The sequence below is a fragment of the Talpa europaea genome, assembly GCF_964194135.1.
Source record: "Talpa europaea genome assembly, chromosome: 7".
NCBI lineage: Eukaryota > Metazoa > Chordata > Mammalia > Eulipotyphla > Talpidae > Talpa > Talpa europaea.
This window is the reverse complement of record NC_140074.1, coordinates 53,893,562-53,915,489: the sequence shown is the minus strand read 5'-3', so window position 1 is coordinate 53,915,489 and position 21,928 is coordinate 53,893,562. Positions and strand designations below refer to the sequence as shown.

The following is a 21,928-nucleotide window of genomic DNA, read 5'->3' as shown; positions in this document are numbered from 1 at the left end:
AATCACATTTCTGAGACCCCTCCACCTTATGTGCACATTAGTTCTGGTCAATGGAATGTGCTAGAAGTGATGTTCATCATCTTGCATGGCCTCTTCCCCTTCCTCAACCTCAGTCCTCCCATGGGTAAATGCCATCATGGCCTTTAATCTACAAGGTAGCAGAGTCACAGACACAAGTATCCTGGGATCCTGAGTCACTGCTTGGAGGGGAGAAGCCAAGGAGCAGCAACCATAGTAGACTTTGCAAAAACGAGTGGTTATTATGTTAAAGCACTGTGATTTTTATTTGGTTGCAGCTGGCCTTCTCTAAAACACACACTATTTGCCACATCCTTTTTATTTCACAATTGATATTTCATAACCTAATTGAGTCAAAGTATGATAAAGGCTTCAAATCCCAATCCACACCCAGTTGGGACACTATAGCTTACCATTGGTCCTGGGGCTCCATGAATTCCAGGTTCACCCTAAAACAGGGAAACACAGACTTGTCACTCAGAGGAACACTGTGGCAGAAGCAAAGAAGGGATACAGATGTGTACCTTCAAGTTCTGCTGACATCATTACCTTTTTCCCCCTCAGTCTTTCCAGAGGAACTTCCCCGGTCAACAGGGAGCCCGGCTCTCCCTTCTCTCCCTGCAATTCAGAGAAACTTGCATGAAGTTGGGGCTCCCCCATGATCATTGCCTTATCGAGGGGCTCACTAGGCCTCTCAGTCCAGATGCCAGGACTCTACTTGCCTTCCTCCTGCCCCTCCACCCCCACTCCTTCGACATGACCTCTTGAGAGTATTGCAACAGCCTCCCAAGGGATTGATAGTTCTCTGGGCCAGCCCCTCTGCACATTTTCAGAGTCACTGTGTGAAAGCACAGGCCGGGGTCTTGCATGTCCCTCCAGGGCTTCCCACTGACAAATCAACATTCCCACTCTCTGTCCTTCAGGAACTAGCCCCCAACAAGCTCCCTGCCACCTCTTGTTATATGACCCCTCTAGGAATCTTGGCTCCTAATATATTTGGGGGCTTGCTTTCCTAATAACTTGACTTGATATCTGTTCCCACCAAGAAGCCTTAGTTTTGTTAAAACACCTGAAATTGGGAAAAAGACAAGGTATGAATACGATAGGCCTTTCTCAACACAGGGGCCCTGTATCCCCCTGGGGAACTCTAACTCCGAACTCCTGGTTCTCAGGAATTTATCACTGAATTGATCAGGCAGAGCTATCTCAATGTTGGGAAACAGATAGAAGGGTAAACTGGTGGCAGAGACACAGGATCCTTCCTTGAATACTGTCCTCAGCAGAGCCATCTACTATCTTAGGAGGCTTCCAAGAAAACGTATATCTAGAGAAAAGGCCAGGTGGAGGAACCTTCTGTATCACTCTGGGGTTTGGTCCTCAACCTTCAATATTGGCACTTGGTGGGCTGGGCTGAACACACTGAAGCAACAGGCCAGAGGCAGCCAGGGAAGTGTGCCAAAGCAAGCAGAGCAGCCTCTTCTCTCCATCCCCCTAAAACCACACCTGATATTTGCATCTTACCCCTTGCTGGTGAGGAAAGGAGGTCCTGAGCACGCCAGCAGCAAGAAGAAGCAAGCACAAAAGCATTAGAGGCAGAGTGAGAGGAAGTACATTAGCTCTATCAGCAGCAACAGAGCTGCCCAGGCACCTATCTCAGCAGGAATGGCATATAGGCCCCCCTCACTCCTTCCGACCTTACCCCACAGTAGACAGTGTTCAAAGTAAGGGCCACCCTTGCTTGATTAGCCTCCTCCCATGCTGCACATGCCTTGGGCCCATCCTATCTCTGTAGACCCACAGCAGCAAGAAGCTTCCCAAGACATCACCCCATGTGGAGTCCAACTTAGACCCCTTGGCCAGCTCACAGAACCTTTTCCCACACCAAATTATGGCCCAACCGACACTGGAGCCCCAGTGTGGCAAGGTAGTGGGAAAGAAGAAAGAGAAAAACCTATCATTCTCTCCTCTTACAGACACATCCGTCCCCCCTTGACAAAGCCCTGTGCAGGCTCCAGGGCTGCACAGCACCCCAAGGCTTTGAACAGACCTCCGTTACAACAGGGACCATGCTCTCTGTTGGATCCTTGCATATCTGTTCTTCATATTTTATTTCTATATCCCTAGTGCCTGGGAGAGGAAGCTGGCTATCCCTGGAGGCTCAATGGATGAGCACATAAATGGGTGGATGAATACATGGACCAATCCAGAATCTCTGTGATCTCTTTATGGATGCCATTCTCTCATTATCTATAAAAACTAACTGGGAAGTTAATGCTAAGAAGCAACAGTCAGTCCAATTCTGGGCAGTTCTCAGCAAGGGCCATGCATGCTAAATATCTATTCCAAAGATCTTGGCCCAAGACTGCTATCCAGCTGCAGAAAGCCCAGACTGATCATTCCCAAATATCAGCATTCATTGCATTCATTTTCATCCAACAAATGTTTTGAGTACCAGGTCCAGTGCTAGGTACTGGAGCTGGCTCTCAGAGAGAACACACTCGAACCTAGGTGCCCAGCAGGCAGGTTGACCAAGCACAGCACATGTGAAAACAGCATTCACGGAGGACTGGGTTAAATGCTTTTTATAAACTGATGAAAATCAGTATCTCCATTCACAACCCACCTTTGCCCTGGAGGAACCTTGAGATTATTATAAAAGTTAACAGCTGTGACTGCTAATAGATATGGAATTTCTTTTTGGCACTAAGAAACTGTTCTAGAATTAGGTAGTGGTGAGGGTTGCATAACTTTGCTATACTGTAAATCACTGAACTTTAAAGAGATGGATTTTATGGCATATGAATTAGAGTTCAAACTTAAAAAAAGTTAATAGCTACTTTTAACCAATCTGAAATATTCCAAATTCTGGAATACAATCTCACCCAGATACCTGGGTTTCTCTTACCTGTTCTCCTTTCAGTCCTGGAAAGCCAGGCACACCAGTGTCACCTTTTGGTCCTCTGGGGCCCTGGAAAGAATCATCAGAGTCTTGAGTTGTTTGTCAAGATTTTAAAAAATTTTAAGCAAGCGGAAGTTTTATATTGTTTTCCAAAAAGTAGAATAAAGAATGCCAGTCCCCTAGTGGGAGGGAGTCATAATTAGCCATGAAGTTTTTCTAATTTTAAGTGGTCAAGAAATTGTGGTCTGGTGGAGAGATAACAGACTGAGTGTTAGGAAGCCGGAGGCCCCATCCCTGTTTGAATTTTGCTTTCCTCTAAAGGGCACTATTGACACAGCCTGGTCCTGCTGTCTCTGCTCATCCCAGGGGGCCTCCAGGCCATCCTGCAGCCTGCCTCCTCCCATCATTCACCTTCCATGCCTCACTGCCTTTCCCTGGCTCCCCACTATCTCTGGGGTGTCATGCAAATATCCTAAACTAACATCCACACCCAGCCCAACCAACCACAGGACCTCACCTTCTATCCATCAAACTGTGGAGCCGAGCCTTTCCCCTTAACTTCTTGAACATTCCCGCTGCCTCTGCACTTTGGCTCATGCTGTTCCCCCCTGCAGAACTGCCCTTCTCTCCCTATGCTGGGCCAAATTCTGCACTCCCAGTTCGAGGTGACCTCTTCTCAACTCCAACACACTTTTTAGCTGTGACAATAACTCACACAGACAGATGTCTGCCCCCAAAGGCATTTCAACATTTCATTGTTACTTAGCTTTTCACAAGTTCCTGTCCTGTCTTCTGGGCTAAAGGGTGACTTACCCATGAGACAGAGGCTTTCAAATAGTAATTATTTTTTAACAATGAAACTCTTCTCACTCTTTTTTCCAAATACAGTCTTAAATGAAGGTTCAATAAATACATTATGCCAAATGGGGCATCCTTACTGGAGGTCAATGGCCTGGCTCCTGCCTATTTGCCCCACTCCTTACTCCCTGTAGTGGCTTGGGGGGCTCTCAGGAGGCAGGGGCTCCCCTGGGAACACAGAACCAGTTATTTAGAGGAAAATGTCTCGGGAACATGCTCTGAATTTGCAGCAGCCAAGCTGGGGCTGAGCTCAAAGGTCTGGCCTCCATTCTTCCTGGCCAAGGGGTCGCTCTGTGACTGGCATTCCTGCCTATGGATTTATTTTTTCCTCCTCAGCTTTTTAATGTCTAGTTTACATGCATTTTTAGTATCATCATAGGACACATTCTTTTTAGAAAAATGTATAACGTTAAGAAAGAAGTCACTTTAATTCCACCATCAAGAATACATTTCTATTGCATTTTTGATAAATGTCCTTCATTTATCCTGGAGGCAGTACAAGTCACCTTTGGCATCACGTGTTTCTGAGGTGCAGTGTCTTGAAGAAATTATACAGCTCTCACTCTAAGCTAGGCCTTGGGCTTTAGCACAGCCTCAAACATTTATATAAAATTGATCATCTTCTACACAGAAATGCACTTTCATCTTCCATGGTGAAGCCCCATAGTGGGGCTCACAGACTATCAGGATTGGATTTCTATAAGCCCATGATAGTTTTCTTCCCCTCATCTGATCTCTTTAGGAACATTATCTACTTGGAATCTATCTACTTGAAATGTCTGACTCAACCACTCGTATTCATAGAAGCCAACCACCAGCTCCAACATCTGTGGTCTCTGGAGCAGCAAGATGAGCAAGACCCGACTCTCTACAAGTTGCAAGTCCAGAAAACAAAGACAAGGGCACAAACAAGCATTATTCAAGGTGTCACCACACCCCTGAACCACTGCAGAGGTGAAAATAAAGGAGGGAGCGATCCCTCCAGGCAGAGGCAATGAAGAATGGTTACATGAACAAGATAGTGCCAGAGTTCGGTTTTGCAGATGAGAAGAAGGGCATTCCAGGTAGAAGGGGCACAGCTGCAGGGCACAGAGGAAAGACAGTTACTGTGGTACTTACCGGAAATCCTGGCAGCCCAGGGATACCATTCGGTCCCTGTGACACACAAAGACAAATCAGTCAGGTTAGAATTGTCATTTTCAGGGTCAGAAGGAACGCCACGCCACGGGAGCCCACGCCCTCCCAGAGGCCTAAACACGTTCCCACGCAGAGGGGCTCAAGGTCCACTTTGCAGAAGAGAATGGGAGACCTCAAGGGAAGGGCCTGGTAAAGTCATACAATGACGAGCCATGAACTGCTCTGGCTCCCAACACCCCTGTCCCCCAGCCAGAACCCCCTCACTTTAAGTTGCAGCCTCCTCAGGGAAATCTTGTAGGGGCTGAAACATCTAGAGGCAAGAATGCAGCACTTGGGAGCAGAACAAATAAACCCTGATGAGTGGGCCCAGAAGGTGAGCTGGGGTACTTGGGGGTGGAAGTGGGGCATATTGGGGAAACTCAGCTCCTTTTCCCCAGTGGGAGTGAGAATGGAAAGATCCTAGAACACAGAGCTTGTAGTTCACTCCAGGACTCTCCCTCCCACCAGCCCAGACCCACATGCCTATTAGAGCAGAGGAGTTTAGCAGAATATATATAGAAAGAGATGACAGGATGACAAGCTTCCTGATAGAATGTGTATAGACAAACCCAGGAGAGGCTGGGACTTAAATCCTCTCGGGGAGGGAACTACCTCTGAGGAGGAAAAGCCTGATGCTCCATTAGGCTGGATCAGGATGAAGGGATGAAGAAGTTGCTTGAGGGCCTGGATTTGCCCAAGGAGGACAGTGATTGGGAAGGGGTGGAGAGAGAGGGGTGGGGGTGCAGACATGTAGGCAGACAAAGCCCAGAACTCGCAGAACAGGGATGCTGAATCTTGGAGCACAGGCTGTCTGTGATTTGCTACCACCCTAAATGCTAATCATTTGAGCAGAACCATGATTCTCTGTGAATGGGGTTTTTTCTGGTTAGCTTGTTTGCTTTAGGGTTTATTGGGGATGATCAGTAGAAACCCAGCAGTTGGGGTGCAGAGGGAGTGAGACAACCCACCAAGAGGTCACTCAGCAGGGAAACCTCCCAGATACTCGCAGAAATCTTGAGGAGGACAGCAGGCTTTCCCCACGATGTGGGGGAGGGGGGTTCAGATCAACCTTCCTGGGGACTGCAGGGGTGGGTGGCCCCAGTGGACACTGAGCTACACAGCTGTGGGTGGACAACCTCGATCTCACATCAGCTAACATAGAACACCAGTGTACAAAGCAGTTTCAATCCATCACCTCTTACAAGCTGCCCCAAAAGCTGCTGAGGTGTCATCAGAGAAAAGCATCAGAGGCTCAGGGTGGAGATGGGACTGGGACCCCAAAGTTCCTAGGCCTGAACTCTTTCTCTTCCAGATGCTGGAAGATGCAACAAGGGTCTACTGCACAGGCTGCAGGAGGAAGCCTCCTTCCTCATAAAGAGGTGCCAGGGACTGACTGTGGCCTTGCAGAACAGTGCAGCTTCTCTGTGTGTTTCCATTCTCTATAAAAGGGCTAGAAAAACCAAACAAGCCCTGGTCCCTTTTCCTGCACCACTTTCCCATTAGCACAAGGAAAGGTCATTAGCAGAATGAGGGGCGCTTTGCCTTCTGTGAAATGAGATCATGCCAAAAGCATCGCACAGATGGCAACTGGTTTGTTATGATTTTCTGATTTCCATCACACATATTTCTCATGCACAGGACTGGAAGCTTCCACTATATTGGCTAAAACTCCTCACATAATCAAATTAATGTGACAGCAATTTTTCAGAAACGCAAAGTTCTCTTTCCATTGTACTTTGATACAATCTAGTTCCTTCAGCAGCTAAAAGAGTTCCAAACCAACATGACAGCAGAGGCATCTGGGTAGGAACCTGACTGTAAGGCAGTTGTGGATACACACCGGAGGCCCCATGAGCTCAGGGATGTCCGAGAGATTCATGAATCCCTGGGTGATGTTGATCAAGGACTGAAAAGAGAAAAATCAGACAGTGAGACAGACACGAGTTCTGCCTGACTCCCAGCAGCAAGGCGGTAACTGAAGTCACCTAGCATGGCAGATACTGAAGGCATCTGAGACCCGCTGCTAACACATCTCTCCCTCCCATCTCTTAGAAAACAGCCCTGAGCTACCTGCTTTCCTCTTTCCATTAATCTTAAGATTGCACAATACATTAATACGCTCTGTCTTTGACAAATGTGAATATATAGACATATATATGCATGTGTATACCCATAGACAGCACATGTTGCTGGTGTGTGTGTGCGTGTGTGTGTGTGTGTGACCTTCTTTCCTGGCTAGAGAAGTGGAATGGCCTGTTTTGAGTTGTCCCCAAATGCTACCACCCAGAAAAGATTGTTCTGGGAGCACTATATGAGAGAAGAATGGCGCTGGGATAGGGTCAGTCAGTTGGGGTGCGGTGCAGGGAGGTGGAAACTCCAGTGTCAGAGGCTAGCTAGGTGCCCCCTCCCAGCCATCCTGAAGGCCCTGAAATTATGGATATCCTTCTCCTGCCTTTGGCAAAAGCAGAAAATGTGCAGTCAAGCTCTGACCTGGATGATACTCACACTAGGCAAGACCTCGATGCGCCCTGGCGGCCCCCTGGGCCCAGGGGGCCCTACGGTACTGGCTCCATCCATCCCTCTGTCACCCTGAGTACCACAGAGAGAGAAAAAAATTCACTGCACCTGAATAACATCCCTAGAAGGAGGCTGAAAAGCTCATGACCCCCACCTCAGATCTGTGACCTCACCTTGGGTCCCTGGTCTCCTTTTTCTCCTTTGAGACCCTGGCAAAACAAACAAAAATTCTTTGGTTTTCTTCTATTCCCTTTGCTCACTCTCCGTTCTGTTTTCCCTTAAGCTGCTGCACTGATGTTGCCACAGGCAATGAATTCAAGGGTGGCGGCAAAAAAATCCCCCTCCAGAGTCAGAAGAAGCAACACCCACACAGGTTCAAGGACCAGGGGCCCTCTTCCAGGATGGGGCGCGTGTCCTCGACCGGAATCTCAGAGCCCCCTGCCCCCTAATCTGGGCAAGGCAGAGCCTTCCTTCACTCGTGGAGGGAGTTGTGCGGTTTCCCCGCCCCCGCCAGCGAGGCTTAGAGCTCAGCACTGGGCCACTTGACAAAGATAATGAGAGCCCGGGAAATAGTCCCCTCAGAGCAGGTATTATAACACGTGGATGACACCTCCCAGGGCCCAGGTGCAGCGGGCGGGGACACCTGTTCCTCAGAGGCGAGGGTCGTGAACTGGGGCGCAGTGTGAGCACTGAATGGGAGCAGTGAGGCAGAGCTGCTGGGTGGTAAGGGGCTGCAGAAAGAAAGAAAAGGACAAAGTTTTCCCACATGATGTGTGCAAAACGCATGGCGCTCCTTAACGAAACAGAGCACCCAGTCCCCCGTACAGTGCAGCTGGTGGCTGGAGGCAGGGAGCGGGTGACTTGTTGAAAGTGGCAGAGCCAGATCCTCCACCACCTCACTCCAGGTCACAGCGGGACAACCCTCCGAACGACGGTTTCAAAATTCAACCTACATTTGAAGCTGTTGGTCCACAGATTCTGGGCTTGTTCAACACTGTGCTGCTTCCAGAGCCTTCAATCTCCTTGGGAAGGAAGAAGAATGAGAATTTCAGATCCAATTCCTGAGCACCTACTGGTGCCAGGCATGGTGTTGGCAGCTGGGGCTCAGCGGGGACTCCACACAGCCTCTGCCCACAGACCAATGTTCACCTAGCTGGTCTTCCCAGCAGCCCCTAGGTTACATGGTTTCATAACCCGAGAAAGGGGAAATGTACCTCAAATTCAAGTTCCATTGTACATCCCGGGCCTGGGGGGCCTGGGGGGCCTGGAGGCCCCATGACTCCAGGAGTGCCAACTTGTCCATGTTTCCCGGGAAGTCCTGGTTTGCCTCTGATGCCCGGATCACCCTGTAAGGAAGAGGTAAGTCTGATGACCCTGCCCTGGGCCCACTCGTGGAGCAACATACATGTCTGGGTCAGAAAATCGTTCTTTGAACTTAATTAGGTTGAGGAATTCTCAGATGGGCGCTGTTAATGGCACAGACACAGCTGTCCTGCCAGTTGCCATTCACTGCCATTCAGAAAGTCAATCAGGGCCCTCACTCCCGCCATCTCCAGCTGCTCTACACTCCTGAGCACGTCCTCTGCTCTATGCCACCTTCAAAACTCTAGTCCAACGGCCCAATTACAGGAAACCTAGAGACAGGAGAGGAAGGAGGAAAGAGTCCCCCCCCCCCTTTTTTTTTACCTTTTCACCAACTGAGCCATTAGGTCCTCTTGCTCCCTGGAAGGGGAAAAATTTCAATTTATATGTATATTTTTTCTGCATTTTCTTCTGATCATAACTAATATATATATAATGATATATAGTTATATAATGATATATATATCATTAGTTATGATCAGAAGAAAATGCAGAATTATAGACTCTTGAGTAATAGGATGTTAAAATGGAACCCTTCCTGTCTCTATTTTGGCTGATGTCTCAAACTTGAGTACATTACATTAGTTGTCAGTGTTCCAGGAAAGTCATGCTAAAAGCTTGGGAAGCCCATTTTTCGACTATTAGCTCATCACCTACCTCTAGAGTAAAAGAAGCTGGAGATTAACCAGGGAGTGGATGCAGAGGAAGAATTCACACAACTGAAGCGGTTTTTCCACCCCCTTCCTTAATGGAAGCGAAGGGCTGCTTCCCCTACTCAAACCCAAGGGCAGGGGCCCCAAGAACTTGATATATATTCCACAGACTTTTAGAAATTTGTGGAATGATGATGGTTCTCTTCTGGAAAACTCTAAGACTAAAAACTGGCCGAGTGGCCCCAGGAGACAGAATGTGAGACAGGGGCATTGCATTGGAGGAGGTTGTGTGGGCCCCTCCAGAGGGGACCATGGTACAAATTTCCTAGGGGGATTAGATGTGGATCCCACAGAAAGGAGTCAGCTGTGAGCTCTGAGCAGGGGGCAGGAGTAATGGGGGCTGGTGGCCAGGAGGGGTCAGCCACAGGAGACAGTGCCTCCCATCAGGGACTGTGGCAGGGGCCCTCAGCTGGACAACCCCTGGGGAAGCCTCAAAAGCATCTGCAAGACAAGGAACCAGTAACTGCACAGCCACGCAGAAGACCCTGCCACCTGCATATGATGTACCTCCCATCTTAGGCTGGTCCTTTCCCCAATCTCTGCTCTCCCTGCGCTGGAATCTCCTTCCTAAATCAAATCCATGGAAATGACACAGTGGAGAGTTCCAAAATAGTTATGCTCAAAAACAAGATGGTGAGTCACCTTGAAACTGAAACAGTGAGAAGGAGCAAAGGGAAAACAGATGGGAAGCTGAGGTCTGAGGTTTCAACAGTGGGAGAAAAATATTGGCAAAGTGGTAGCGGAAGCCAGGAGTGGGGACAGGGGGTCTGATAGGGAGAAAGGCCGAAATTTCAGAGCAGGACAGCCATTGAGTCCTGCCAGCTTCCCTCACTTCCTGCGCCTCTCTCCTATGGCAAGAAAAACAAGAGTTGTTTATGGGAGCAGAGATAGGATTGAGCTCCAGGTAGCTAGGGAATCTTGAGATCTCCAGGGTATCCCAAATGCCTAAGCCCAATTGTCAGGGTGCCCCACTTAATGGCATGTGCTGCTCCTCCCACTCCCTTCCTGAGATCTGCACAAATAGTCACTGCCCACCTGCCCACCAATCTCTACACCAGAGGCAGAAAACGGACTAGAGAGGGATTCTGATATCAAAAACAAAGGCCCAAGCAAAAAAACACCAGATATCTGAGGAAATACTGGGAAAGAGAGGCAGCAAGTGAGATGTCTGCCCACGAAAATGAATTAAGAACACAATCCAACAGAGACTTTGAATGTACAATACATATTCTCAGGCGAAAGAGAGGGTACTGCAGTCATGAAACAAGGACAAGATATTAGGAAATAAGAACAGCGGTCTGGAAAGGAATTAACTAGAGATCTTAGAAATGAAAACATACAACTGCTGAAAGGAACAGCACCATGGAAGGACTGCATGTCAGAAAGGATGCACCTGAAGAGAGAATTACAGAAAGAATCAGGCAAAGAATTCTCTTGGAAAGCAACACAGAGGATAAAGACCTAGGAAGAATGACCGAAAAGTTACAGATGCAGAAGAGAGAACCAGAAGCTTGGCATCTGCTCAACTGGAGTGGCACAGGGGTGAATAAGGAGAATAGAAAGAAAGCAGTCATCAAAAAATAATAGCAGAAGTTTTCTGAAAAACCTGAGTTGCTCATTTAAAAGGCACTTCTTTCCTCCCGGCCCCTAAGGCCCTGCGAGTCCTGAGAAGGGTGGTTTTAAAAAGAATCTACATCTACTTATGATAGAGGGGAATTTCAAAACACCAAGACTAAAGGAAAATAAGTCCCAAAATCTGCCAAAGAGAAGTCAGATGACCGTCAATGGACAGATCAGCGTGACCTCTCACCCTGCCTTGGTGTTAGCAACACTGGACGTGAGGCCATGGAGGGTATCTTCAAACTACCAAGGGCAAGTCACTTTGACCCTAGGATTCCATATTTGGCAAATGAGAGTATATCAAAGACATTTTTAAAGATTCAAGGTCTCAGACACTTTGCCCTACACAGATCCTCCCTTAAAACACAAAGAGAGGATATCCTCCACAAATTAGACACAACTTAGAGACATGAAGCCATGAAAAATGTGTTCATATTTTACTTTTATAACAACACTAATTTTGAAAGTGTCAGACCGCAGTTGCTCTGTCCCTCCACCTAACAGCCAGGATGCTCCATGTCCAGACTCTGCAGGGACCCAGGTAGAATATCAGCAGCCAAGAGGTTGTGCAGGGACTGTCAGTGTGGACCCTTTGGGACCCTAGGCAAGGAACAGCCTACACAAAGTGCCTGGGAGGGATGAGAGAGAGAGACACTTGATACTAAAGAATAATATGAGTGATTGAGACTGTGAAAGAAGGGATAAACAGGTGCCGCTGTTAGTTCCAGGTATGCACGGAAATCCTGGATGGGGGATTCTGAGGTGCAAAGGGCAAAAAAAGTTTTTTGGAGGTCCATCTCTGGCAAGTTCTTCAGCATCCTTTCCAGAAGCACTCTGTGGCTGGCAAAGCAGGTTATTCCTTGCTTATTCCTTCATGAGGTAAAGATCTCAGCATTAGCTGCCCATCTTAATTTGGGGGGACATCAATTAAGGAATACTTCTATCATAGAACCCAAAGTAGAATAATCTGATAAATTCCCAAGGACCATCCACATTTTGATGATAATTCCACATTTGATAGTGATCACATATAATGCTTTTTTTCCAACCAAATAAACTGGACCTTATTCTCTGTGGGGGAGATGTCTACTTTAGACAGCTGTCTGGACTGCTCTATGTGCTCACAAGTGAGAGACTAGGCTGGATTCCTGGCCCCCTGGGGAAAGCCCTTTCTACTAGCATCCATGCAACCTGGAAGGGCACCACCCAGGCAAGAAGCAAACCTCTCCTCAAGGGAGGTGTGCATGCTGGAGAGCAGATGTTGAGGAGGAGGGGTCAGATCAGTGATGCTGGGCTGTACCCCTGGGACTATTCATCTTCAGCATGTTTTTGTTATTTTACATCCAGACCATGCTCGCTGGTTTACCACTGTTTCCTAAGTAAATACCACATGCTCTCCATGTCTCCAGATGCAACCCTTCCAGGTTCTTCTAGAATCTTGTTATAAAGACCAGAAAGCTTCATATACACACAGTGCGACAAATTAGGACTCACAGCAAATTTCAGGGGGAGCAAAGTGATTTCTCTCCAACAATTATCCTGGGGAAGCCAGCTGAATCTCCCGGCAGCTGCCGAGTGCGCCTGCGCTGTGTCTGTGTGCAGATGTGAGCTCGGGTATTTTTAGGTGCCAGACAAGCAGTGGGAGGGGTGTGCGGGGGCGGGTGGGGGGAAGTTGCTAAAAAGAACAGGGAAGATGAGTGTAGGTCTGTGATGTTTCCTGCAAAATTTAATTTCTTATGAAATAGTTGGTACATGTAAGATGAGTTCTTATAAAGCTTGACAACTATTTCTTCTTTTTCTGAAAAATGAGCTTTCCATGAAAATCGAGTTACTGTTTCAACTAGAATAAACATACTTTTGGGCTCATAGAAACTGGAAATTCAATTCAGGGAGGATGGTGATGTCTAGGCAGTCTGTATTTTCCGGGACTTTTTCCAGGTGGGGTGCACAGAAGGCCCCGCTTTCTGTCTCAGCTGGAAGGGAACCTCTTGCCTCTGAACCCCAGTAAAACTTACAAATGCTTCTTTAGATGGGCTCACCTCATCTTTAGGGTTCCCATCAGCCAGGCTGGGACCGCTTGGAGGGACAGGGACCCCACCCCACAGCACCAGTATGGGGCTGGCAGACAAAAGACAGGACAGGCTTACAGACAGATGAAGGCAGGGAGGACATGGGAGATGCAGGAATGGAAGACACAGCGGTACCCAAAGGAAGTTTCATTCCTGCATCAAACATTAACAGAGACCTGTGCTGGTATAAGGAGATACAGACAGCCCCAATGCTCTTGGTTTCCCAGGGTGGGGTGGGGAGCAAACAGGTGAGCTAGCAGCTTCATGTCATTGGCTAAGAGGGGTCCTGGCAAAATAAATACTGTGCAATAAAAAGTTGAGGAAGGGGGGTGCTTTCTGCTCAAAGAATTGGGGAGCACTTCCCAGAGGCTATATCTGAATTAGGCCTTGGAGAATGAGAAAAGCGAAAGGACAGTGAGGATGCCAGGTGCAAAGGACAGGGGGCTGCAGAGGAAGAACAAGCCTGGAACATTCCAGCAGGACTGGCTGGTGCTCAGAGGCTGTAAGAGATAGTCCTGGGAGAAAGTGCTAGAAAGGCAGTTCCAGAAGGGCTCTGAGGGCTGCATATAGCTAGGGTGCTGTCCTGCATCAGTGGGGAGCCAGTGGTAGTTCCTTTCAGTGGAGAGGGCAGTGGCTAACTAGATAGGGCAAGAGGCTGGACAATGGGTGGAGAGAATGGGGCACGGGTGAGGATCCCGAGGCTGCGATGCAGGGGAGGGTGAGCCATATGGACGTCAGCTGGGCCAGTTTTAGCAAGATCTGAATCACAGCAGGAAAGGGAGTTGGGGAGGAGTGAGGGAAGACTTTGATGCTGAGTTCAGGTGCCTGGGGAGATGGCGGCGCCTATCACTGAGGCTGGGAACAGGCAGAGGAACAGGGAAGATGCTGAGTTCAGGTGTGAGCATAAGAACCCTGCGATGGGAACCCCCAGCAGAGAGGAGCGAGAGGGGATTAGAGAGGGAAGCGATTAGGAGGCAAGGTCAGGCTTAGGGGACAGAGAGGCAGGGCGGGTGTGGGGCTGCCATGTGCCAGAACCCTCCCACCTTGCTCATACCTTCTCCCCTTTCATTCCGGGAAGGCCAGAGGCTCCATCAGGTCCAGGTTGTCCCTCGGGGCCCTGGGGAAACATCCAGAACAATCAGCCCAGGACACTTCTGATGACAATCAAACACAAACAAACCCTTCCTGGAAAAGGTCAGAGCTGGGAAGGACCCGCGGATGAAGCGGTGGGTCCAGGGCCTTGTACCAGATCCACGGTGGACTGCCAGCCCCGCAGTTGGCCGTGCACCTGTGGGAGAGGGTCCTTTGCTCTCTGGGTGGCATTTTCCCCGCGTGGGGGCCAGGGGAAAGGTTAAATTGGATGGTCTCTGAGGGACCCCAGGCTCAGCACAGGGTCCTGTGAGTGCAAGAGCCTACATGAGTCTGCACTTCTTTCACTGACCAAGATGAAGTGGCAAAACAGTGTGTAGGACGATGTTTTTCTTGGCTGCTTATCAGTCTCAGCAGCAACTCAGGAGGAAGACTGTGGGGGTGCGGGACACAAACATTCATTAGCTGTTCTCTCCCAACGGTGAGCCTGAACGCTGGAGTCGGCAGTACACACACCCCTCTCTAGCTAAAGAAAGCCCCACAGCCACAGAGAGGGGGCGACGACTTCAGAGGCTCACCGGGGGCCCAGGTTCACCAGCAACTCCATCCTTTCCAGGAGATCCAGGAGGCCCCGTGAAAATATCAGTTCCTGGTGTGCCTGGAATCCCAGGTACTCCAGGTGGGCCCGGGGGGCCGGGAGGACCCTAAAAAACAGACATTCTGTTAGGAAGCAGCAGAGAGGAGGTAAGTTATACCGTGCACATATGTTCAGCTCATTGCCGCCAGTCTTCACAACCCGACAAATAGAAACCGTTGTTCCCAATCAGCAGACGGGGAACTGAGGCTCAGAGAGCTTGGATGATTTCTGGAGGGCTTACATACACTGCTTGTTAGTAGAAGAGCTGGGATTTGAATCCAGGTCTTTCTGAGTCCATTATATCATGTTTTCTTCCTCGATGAGGGTATACAATCAAAACCCAGTGGGAATTCTCAGAGGTACTCTGGCTAATTTCATTTTCTGATTGAGAGTTCAGTCAAAGACTACCTGCAGTTCGAACCCTTTTTGTTAAAAATTTCCTGAAACAAGCTAGTGTCTTTAGTCTCTGGCTGGCGTGGCTGTTTCCACCAGTGGGAAGATCCTTCAGCTCCCTCTCCTCTCACCCAGTCAGGCCAGACCCTTCCAGCTTCCCACAAGGACTGAGCAGAGGGGCAGCACTGGAAACTTCTAGGTGGGGGTAGGGCCCAGGACTTGGAGGAAGAGCTGGAGATGAGCCTGGGTTATGGGGGGTGGGAGGGGCACCGTTGCAGCTGGAGAAGGGAGGCGCTGCCCAGGGGTGAGTTAGAGGGCCCAAGGGCCGAAGAGGGAGAAAGCGTGGTCTGGACAAGTAGGAGAGGGTTGCAGCAGAGCAGGGAGGATTTCAAGAAGAGTCTGGAAGCTCAAGTGTGAAATGCTAGCTGGAGAAGAGGCCAGGGGTCTCTGACATAAGGGGGGGGACATTGGAGGATAAAGCTTAGTTGGAGAGGGGGAGGGCCTGAGTATACTCAGGGTGAGCCTACAGTCCCCTGGAGAAGGCCGCCAGGGAAAGGAAGAAAGTGACGAAATGGATGGAAATTTAAGTTCAGACTCACAACAAAACCAATCAAAGGGGAAAATGCCAAACATTTACAAAAGTAGAGAGGACAGTCTAAAGACATCCACGCCAATGTCAACAAGTATCAATGGTGGCAAATTTACTTTCATCTGGTATCGCCCCTAGATGCCACCCTTTCCCCCATTACTGGAGGTGATCCCAGACACCAGGCCCTTTAACCCTTCACACTCACCCTTAATAGCTCCTCGCCGAGCACCAGGTCACCGGAGACAGAGCCCATGCCTGAGCCCCAGGCCAGGCCAGAGCCCTCAGCCTCCACTTCTACCTGCAGAGAAGCAATTCCCACAACTTGGTTTCAACTGCCACTCCAAAGACAGCCCAAACTGTCCCCAACAGTTTTCCCATATTCTGAAGTCCTCTAACTTCTCCAAACTTTCTTCCTGCCTTTTCTCGCACTCCTCCCTATAGCTCCCCACCTCCTTCTCGGCCTCACAGCCTGTCCTCGGATGCTTTCACGTCTTCTGCTCTGCCTTCTTTTGCTGCCTTTCAAATCTCCACTCATCCTTCAAGACCAGGTCCATGTTTGCCTCCTCGGTGAAGCCCCTCCCCACCCTTTTGCAGGTAGAATTCGTCTCCTGCTTCTGTGTTCCCACGGGCTTCTGTTCTGCTGAAGTCTTGATTTGGTACCAAGATGGCCTGACTTTAAGTCTAATTGTGTGCGTGTCTGTCATGCCCTCCAAACTAGGACTCCCCCAGGGTGGGCCCCATTCTGAGGCCCCATGGGTGTCCAGTCTCGTCCGAGAAAGCACTCAGAGCTCATGTGTTGGATGCCACCAAATTCCTCCAAAGAACAAAAGGCAATGCCAGATCGCCTTCTGGTGCTTAGTTCCAAAAGACAGGAGGCAGTGCGTGCGCATGCGCAGTGCCCCCAGGGAGGCTGCAAGGAGGAGCTGCGGGGTTTGGCGCTGGGTTTGGAAGGTGGCAGCGGTGTGTGCATGTCAGTGGGAAAGGAAGATATTGACACAGAGGTGTTGTCATCGTCCAAGGGACAAGGGGCACCACACACCTAGACAACTTGGGGACTGAATGGTCGGGGGAGGGCCCCTCAGGATGTCTGCTGACTTCTTTCTCCATAATAAGATAGAGGGGGTGCCATCCCAGAGATGGGGGATGCTGTGCGAGAAGCAGGTTTGGCTGGTGGTGACAAGCCCATTTTGGCCCATGATTTGCTTGAGGGCCCTGTGAGCCGTTGAGTGCACTGGCTATAAATGGGACTCAGCCCCTGGGTTCACCGAGGGCTCCAGTCCAGGCAAAAGTCCGGAGGTCTGCTTGGGAGGCCCTTGGGGGCTGACAGCAAGAATACCCTGTGGCTGCTTTACTGCTGCAGAGGCGGAGGTCCCTGCTCACTACACCGAACATGAGCCAGGTGGGAATCTCACCTTCGGTCCAGCAGGTCCAGTAGGTTCAGGGGGACTGGTAGGTCCAACTGCAAGCTAAAGAGAAGCAATTGGTCAGTGGAATGTTGGACACCTCCTCCCACTGTCCCTCGCCTCTCAGGGGAAACTGTCATCTTTAAGATCAGGCTAACACAGGAGTTAAGGAGTGTTCTTTATGAGCCAGGACAAGGGCCACTTTGTTTCTGCACCACACAGATGAGGTGATGGACTGGTCGGCAGCACTGTGGACAGGGTTGTAACACAGGGTCCCCCTCAGTCCTAAGGTGCTCACCCCTACTCTACTGCTGGGTGACCTTGAGCACATGCCTAACTCTCTCCAGGCCATCTGCAAAATAATTCTATGTACCTAATTTATTGAGTATTTATTTTGTGCTCGGTAAAGTTTTCCATTTACAAACTCTCTTAATCCTCACCACAACCCAAGAGGTAGATAGCGTGATCGCCATTTTGTACAAGAGTAAACTGAAGGAGGTGAAGAAATTTGTCCCAGATATTTGGTAGACAGGCTTGGATATAGCCTCTCACTGCCTTGAGTGACTCTGACATTTATAATGGTCCTAAGAGCATTTCAGAGTGGATCCAGAGTGGGTCCAGAGTGGGTCCAGAATGGGTCCAGAGTGGGTATTTTACTGACTGTCCTCATTGTGTTTTTCAACCATTGGCTCAGGAATAGTGGCATCTGGTCAGTGCATCCCAGATACTCACATGGGCATTTGGGGTAGAAGTGGGACCTAGATTCATTAGTTATATAGATAGGATGACACTGAGTGCTCATTTTTACCTTTTCCTCTCCCACCCCCAGAGCTTTTAAAAACTGTCATTGTCACTCTCATAAAGCCTCCATGATGGAAACGTAATGTGCAACAACTGCTAATATTTAGGGACAGTATTTCTTTCCAGGGTTTTTGCAACTGTCTATTTTTAAATAGTTAAGACCACACAGTACATTCAAGGTTTTAACCAGCTGTTTTCACTTAACATTCCCCCCATCCTTAAATACTCCTAATAAGTATAGTTTTAATAACCGTGTCTGCTGCATTATTTGAATACACTTTAATTCAATTGCCCCCCCACCCCCACCCGCCGTCTGTTAATTGAATGATTTCCTTTTTTTCCCCGTTATGGACAATACTGATATTAACAGCCATGTATATACAAAAGCCTTTTTACATGTCAGACGATCTCTTTTAAGATTAATTCCTAGGATAGAAGTTTCTAGGTCATTATGAAGTTCTATGGTTGTTAATATGTGTCAACAAAGAACTTCTCCAAAGTAGTAAATTCACCAACACCCTCTCCAGCATGGCCTTGCCAGGCTCTCTCTAAGCGCCAACTTCTCTGTGCTGCTGCTTCCACAAATCAACAACAGAAAGAGGAAAGACGGTGGGAGATAATCACAGATGAGAAGTGACTTAAGAGATACAAGCAAATGCAATGTGTAGACCTTATTTGGATTCATATTTAAATTACAAAAAAATGCATTTTTATATCTAACACCTAAGGTGTTGGATAATACGAAAGAACCATTGTTAATTTTGAAAAATGGATAAGAGACAATGTGGCTAAGAAAAAAAAATTACATATCAACCTATTAGAAATACACACTGAAATATTTATGAGTTAAATGATAAGGCATTTGGGATTTGTTTTAAAATCCTCCAGCCAAAAGTCCTGGAGATGGATGGTGGTGATGATGTGCAACAGTGTGAATGTACTTAGTGCTACTCAACTGTATACTCAAAAATGGGTCTTACTTCCCTTGCCTGTGAAATGGAGAGACCATTTCACTTTGATCCAGAGACGGGAATGTGAATTGAATCAGATCAACTGGGAATCCAGAGTGCTTAATAAGTAACAGGCAAACAGCTTGTTTCCTGCCCTTGATCATTCCTTGTGTATCACCCAGAATCACAGAAACTCATGTTGGAAGGGACTTGAAAGTGTACACACACACACACACACACACACACACACACACACCCTCCATTCCCTCACAGTCCCTGCCAAGTCTTCCAAGCTTTCCCACCTCCAGGATGGGAATCTCATGACATCTGAGATGGGCCACTCTGGCTGTTAGAAATTCATCATTTCAGGGCCTCCCTGGTGGCTCAAGGGGTTAAGACGTAACCTATGAAGCTATCCGCAGCCTCTGCAGCATGAGTTCGATCCCCACCAGGCCAGGGAGCAACCCACATGGCGCAGCAGACCTCTCCTGACTCACCTGCAGCTCCCCTCAGCAGTGTACTTCCATTGATCTGCCTGTTCTATTCCCCACTCTGTCTCTGGTGAATCCTCTCACCCCCCACACCTCTGGCCTATACTCCAGTTCTTGTATGCATAAATAAATAAATCTTTTAAAAATATATTCTTTTTTCAAAAAAAGAAATTTATCATTTCAGTGAAAGAAATAGGTGATATGGGGCCTCCCCTGGTGGCGCAGCGGTTGAGCACTGGGCTGCAAAGCTGCCCGCAGCCTCTGCAGTGCCGGTTCGATCCCTGGCCACTGGCGAGGGTCCCGCATGGCATGCAGAGCTCCCCTGCCACCCGCTGCTCCCCTCAGCAGTGTACTTTGTCAGTCTGCCTGTTCTGTTCCCCGCTCTGGCTCTGGTGAATTCTCTCACCCTCCCGTGCTTTTGACTGTACCCAGTGCTTGTATAAATAAAACAAATAAATCTTTAAAAAAATAATAAATAAATAGGTGATATGGAACACAAAAAGGCATGCACTCCAGATTTTTACCTCTTGCATTTTCCTCTACAAACTGCAGCTTCCTTGTGTGTTCCCAGGTTAAAGAATCCTCAAATGCCCAAATCTGGCACTTGGCAAACCAAAATGAACACCCATATCTTCATATCTCTGATCCACTTACCGGAGAGACTGTGGGTATGGGGAGTGGTGGGCCCTCAGGAGGTGCACTGCCCAACACTTCTGCCCCAGCAGTAATAAGGGGCTCCTCTGTCATGGCTGCTGTGAAGTCTTCATCACCAAGACCCTGAAAGCAGAACCAACACAATGAATTGCATTACTGCCCCCGTGAATTTTGATCTCTGCTTCTGCAGGGCCAGCACATTTTCCAAACACCCAACACATTCACGTAGCACAGACTCTCAGAACCCTTCTGAAAGATGCCTCTCCTGCGAGGACCCTCCCCAGAGTCAGGGGACTCACTGCACCCCAACAGCTCGCCCCCAACATTGGACAACTCATCTCTCATCAACCCATCTCAGAAAATTCTTGGATCAAGACAGGAAGTAGCAGGTCGGGTTAAGAACTGGATGCCCTGGCGCCTTTGTGGGGTTCCCTCCACTGCCTCCTGCTGCCTGCCCCAGTGCGCTCAACAGGTTCACCTTGCAGGTGCCTCTGGGTGGTCAAGATGGGCTTCTGTCTCCCTCTCCCCACTGTGAGCCAGAAACCATGCTGCGAGATACTTACAGATGTGGTCGCTTGCTCAGGGGCCAGGCCAGCTGTGGGGGCCCTACTGGCCTCCTCTTCAAGAGTGCTGAGGGGCACGCTTGTTGCAGCTGCTGCTGTTGTCAAACTTTCTTCATTGTTTGGACCCTGAAAACAAAACTAGTGTGAGGGACTGTGCCACCACGACCACATTGCTGGGTGGTGGGTGTGTGACCGCAGGGAGGAAGCTACAAGGCTATAGGTCACTGTCACCTCCAAAATTCCCTGCCTTGTCAGCAGAGCCCAAGCTCCGCCTGCAGACTCCTGGGATTCCAGGGTTAGGGTGCCATTTCACATCTGCCACCCTTGAGCCCTGTTGGTGTTGTTGGCTTGTACTGCCACCCCCAAGCCTCAGGGGCTCCTATACACTGAACTAGGCCTGGGCACACTCCACTCGCAAGGGGGAACTTGGTTAGAAAGGGGGCCCTTCTCCCCATTCAGTCTCCTCTGGATTTGCCCAACAGAATGATGCTCTGAGAAGGCCGGAGTCTGCTCCCAGCCATGATTTCAACCTTCTGGTCCTTCTGGTCCTTACCAGGGAGATGCCGTCCTCAGGGATCTGGATGGCTGTGGAGAGGGTTGGCTCCCCGGTGGGTACACTGTGGGTCTCTATGTCCCAGGCAGTGCTGAGGGGCATCTCGGCCTCCCCTGTGGCTGAACCTTCTTCGGTATCTGGACCCTGAACAGGAAGGCATCAAGAGAGACCCCATTAGAGAGCCACTGCACTGAGGCTGGAGGGAGAAGAGGGTCTCCCTCCCGCAGCTGCTTCCTGTCCCTCCCTCACCTTCAAAGCATTTGTGCATCCAGAACCTGACCTTACAACCCTGCCTGGACGAGGCACCATGGCCCGGACACAGAAACCACCCAAATGTGAGCCCCTCTCCTGCAGCTTCCTACTGCCTGCTTTACCCCGCCCTCTCTCCAACCTCCATGAAGGGGTGCTGGCCCCCACACCTCATTTGGTGTTGGGACCAAACCCAGGTCCTAGCACCCCCAGCTCTCTCATCAAAGGGGTAGTTGGCCTCACAAGCACTGGCTCCCCTCAGCCTCCTCAGTGTCCTTTGCTCCCATCCCTCCCACAGCCTAAAACTGCCTCCCCAGGGTCCCC

At 49.3% G+C, this 21,928-nt stretch overlaps 1 protein-coding gene across 1 annotated transcript in view; it reads right to left on the bottom strand.

The window, feature by feature from the left end:
* COL15A1 (collagen type XV alpha 1 chain) overlaps nt 1–21,928 on the bottom strand; it is a gene marked incomplete at both ends in the record, with an annotated part of 94,642 nt that overhangs the window by 21,686 nt on the left and 51,028 nt on the right. The window contains 17 exons of the mRNA XM_084237798.1: nt 432–467; nt 568–636; nt 2,924–2,986; nt 4,895–4,930; nt 6,792–6,857; nt 7,457–7,540; nt 7,642–7,677; nt 8,422–8,490; nt 8,683–8,814; nt 9,155–9,190; nt 14,287–14,349; nt 14,900–15,025; nt 16,146–16,238; nt 17,353–17,406; nt 20,240–20,362; nt 20,803–20,928; nt 21,356–21,499. Coding sequence (XP_084093924.1) covers nt 432–467; nt 568–636; nt 2,924–2,986; nt 4,895–4,930; nt 6,792–6,857; nt 7,457–7,540; nt 7,642–7,677; nt 8,422–8,490; nt 8,683–8,814; nt 9,155–9,190; nt 14,287–14,349; nt 14,900–15,025; nt 16,146–16,238; nt 17,353–17,406; nt 20,240–20,362; nt 20,803–20,928; nt 21,356–21,499 — 1,356 coding nt within the window. The remainder of the gene's footprint in view (nt 1–431; nt 468–567; nt 637–2,923; nt 2,987–4,894; nt 4,931–6,791; nt 6,858–7,456; nt 7,541–7,641; nt 7,678–8,421; nt 8,491–8,682; nt 8,815–9,154; nt 9,191–14,286; nt 14,350–14,899; nt 15,026–16,145; nt 16,239–17,352; nt 17,407–20,239; nt 20,363–20,802; nt 20,929–21,355; nt 21,500–21,928) is intronic.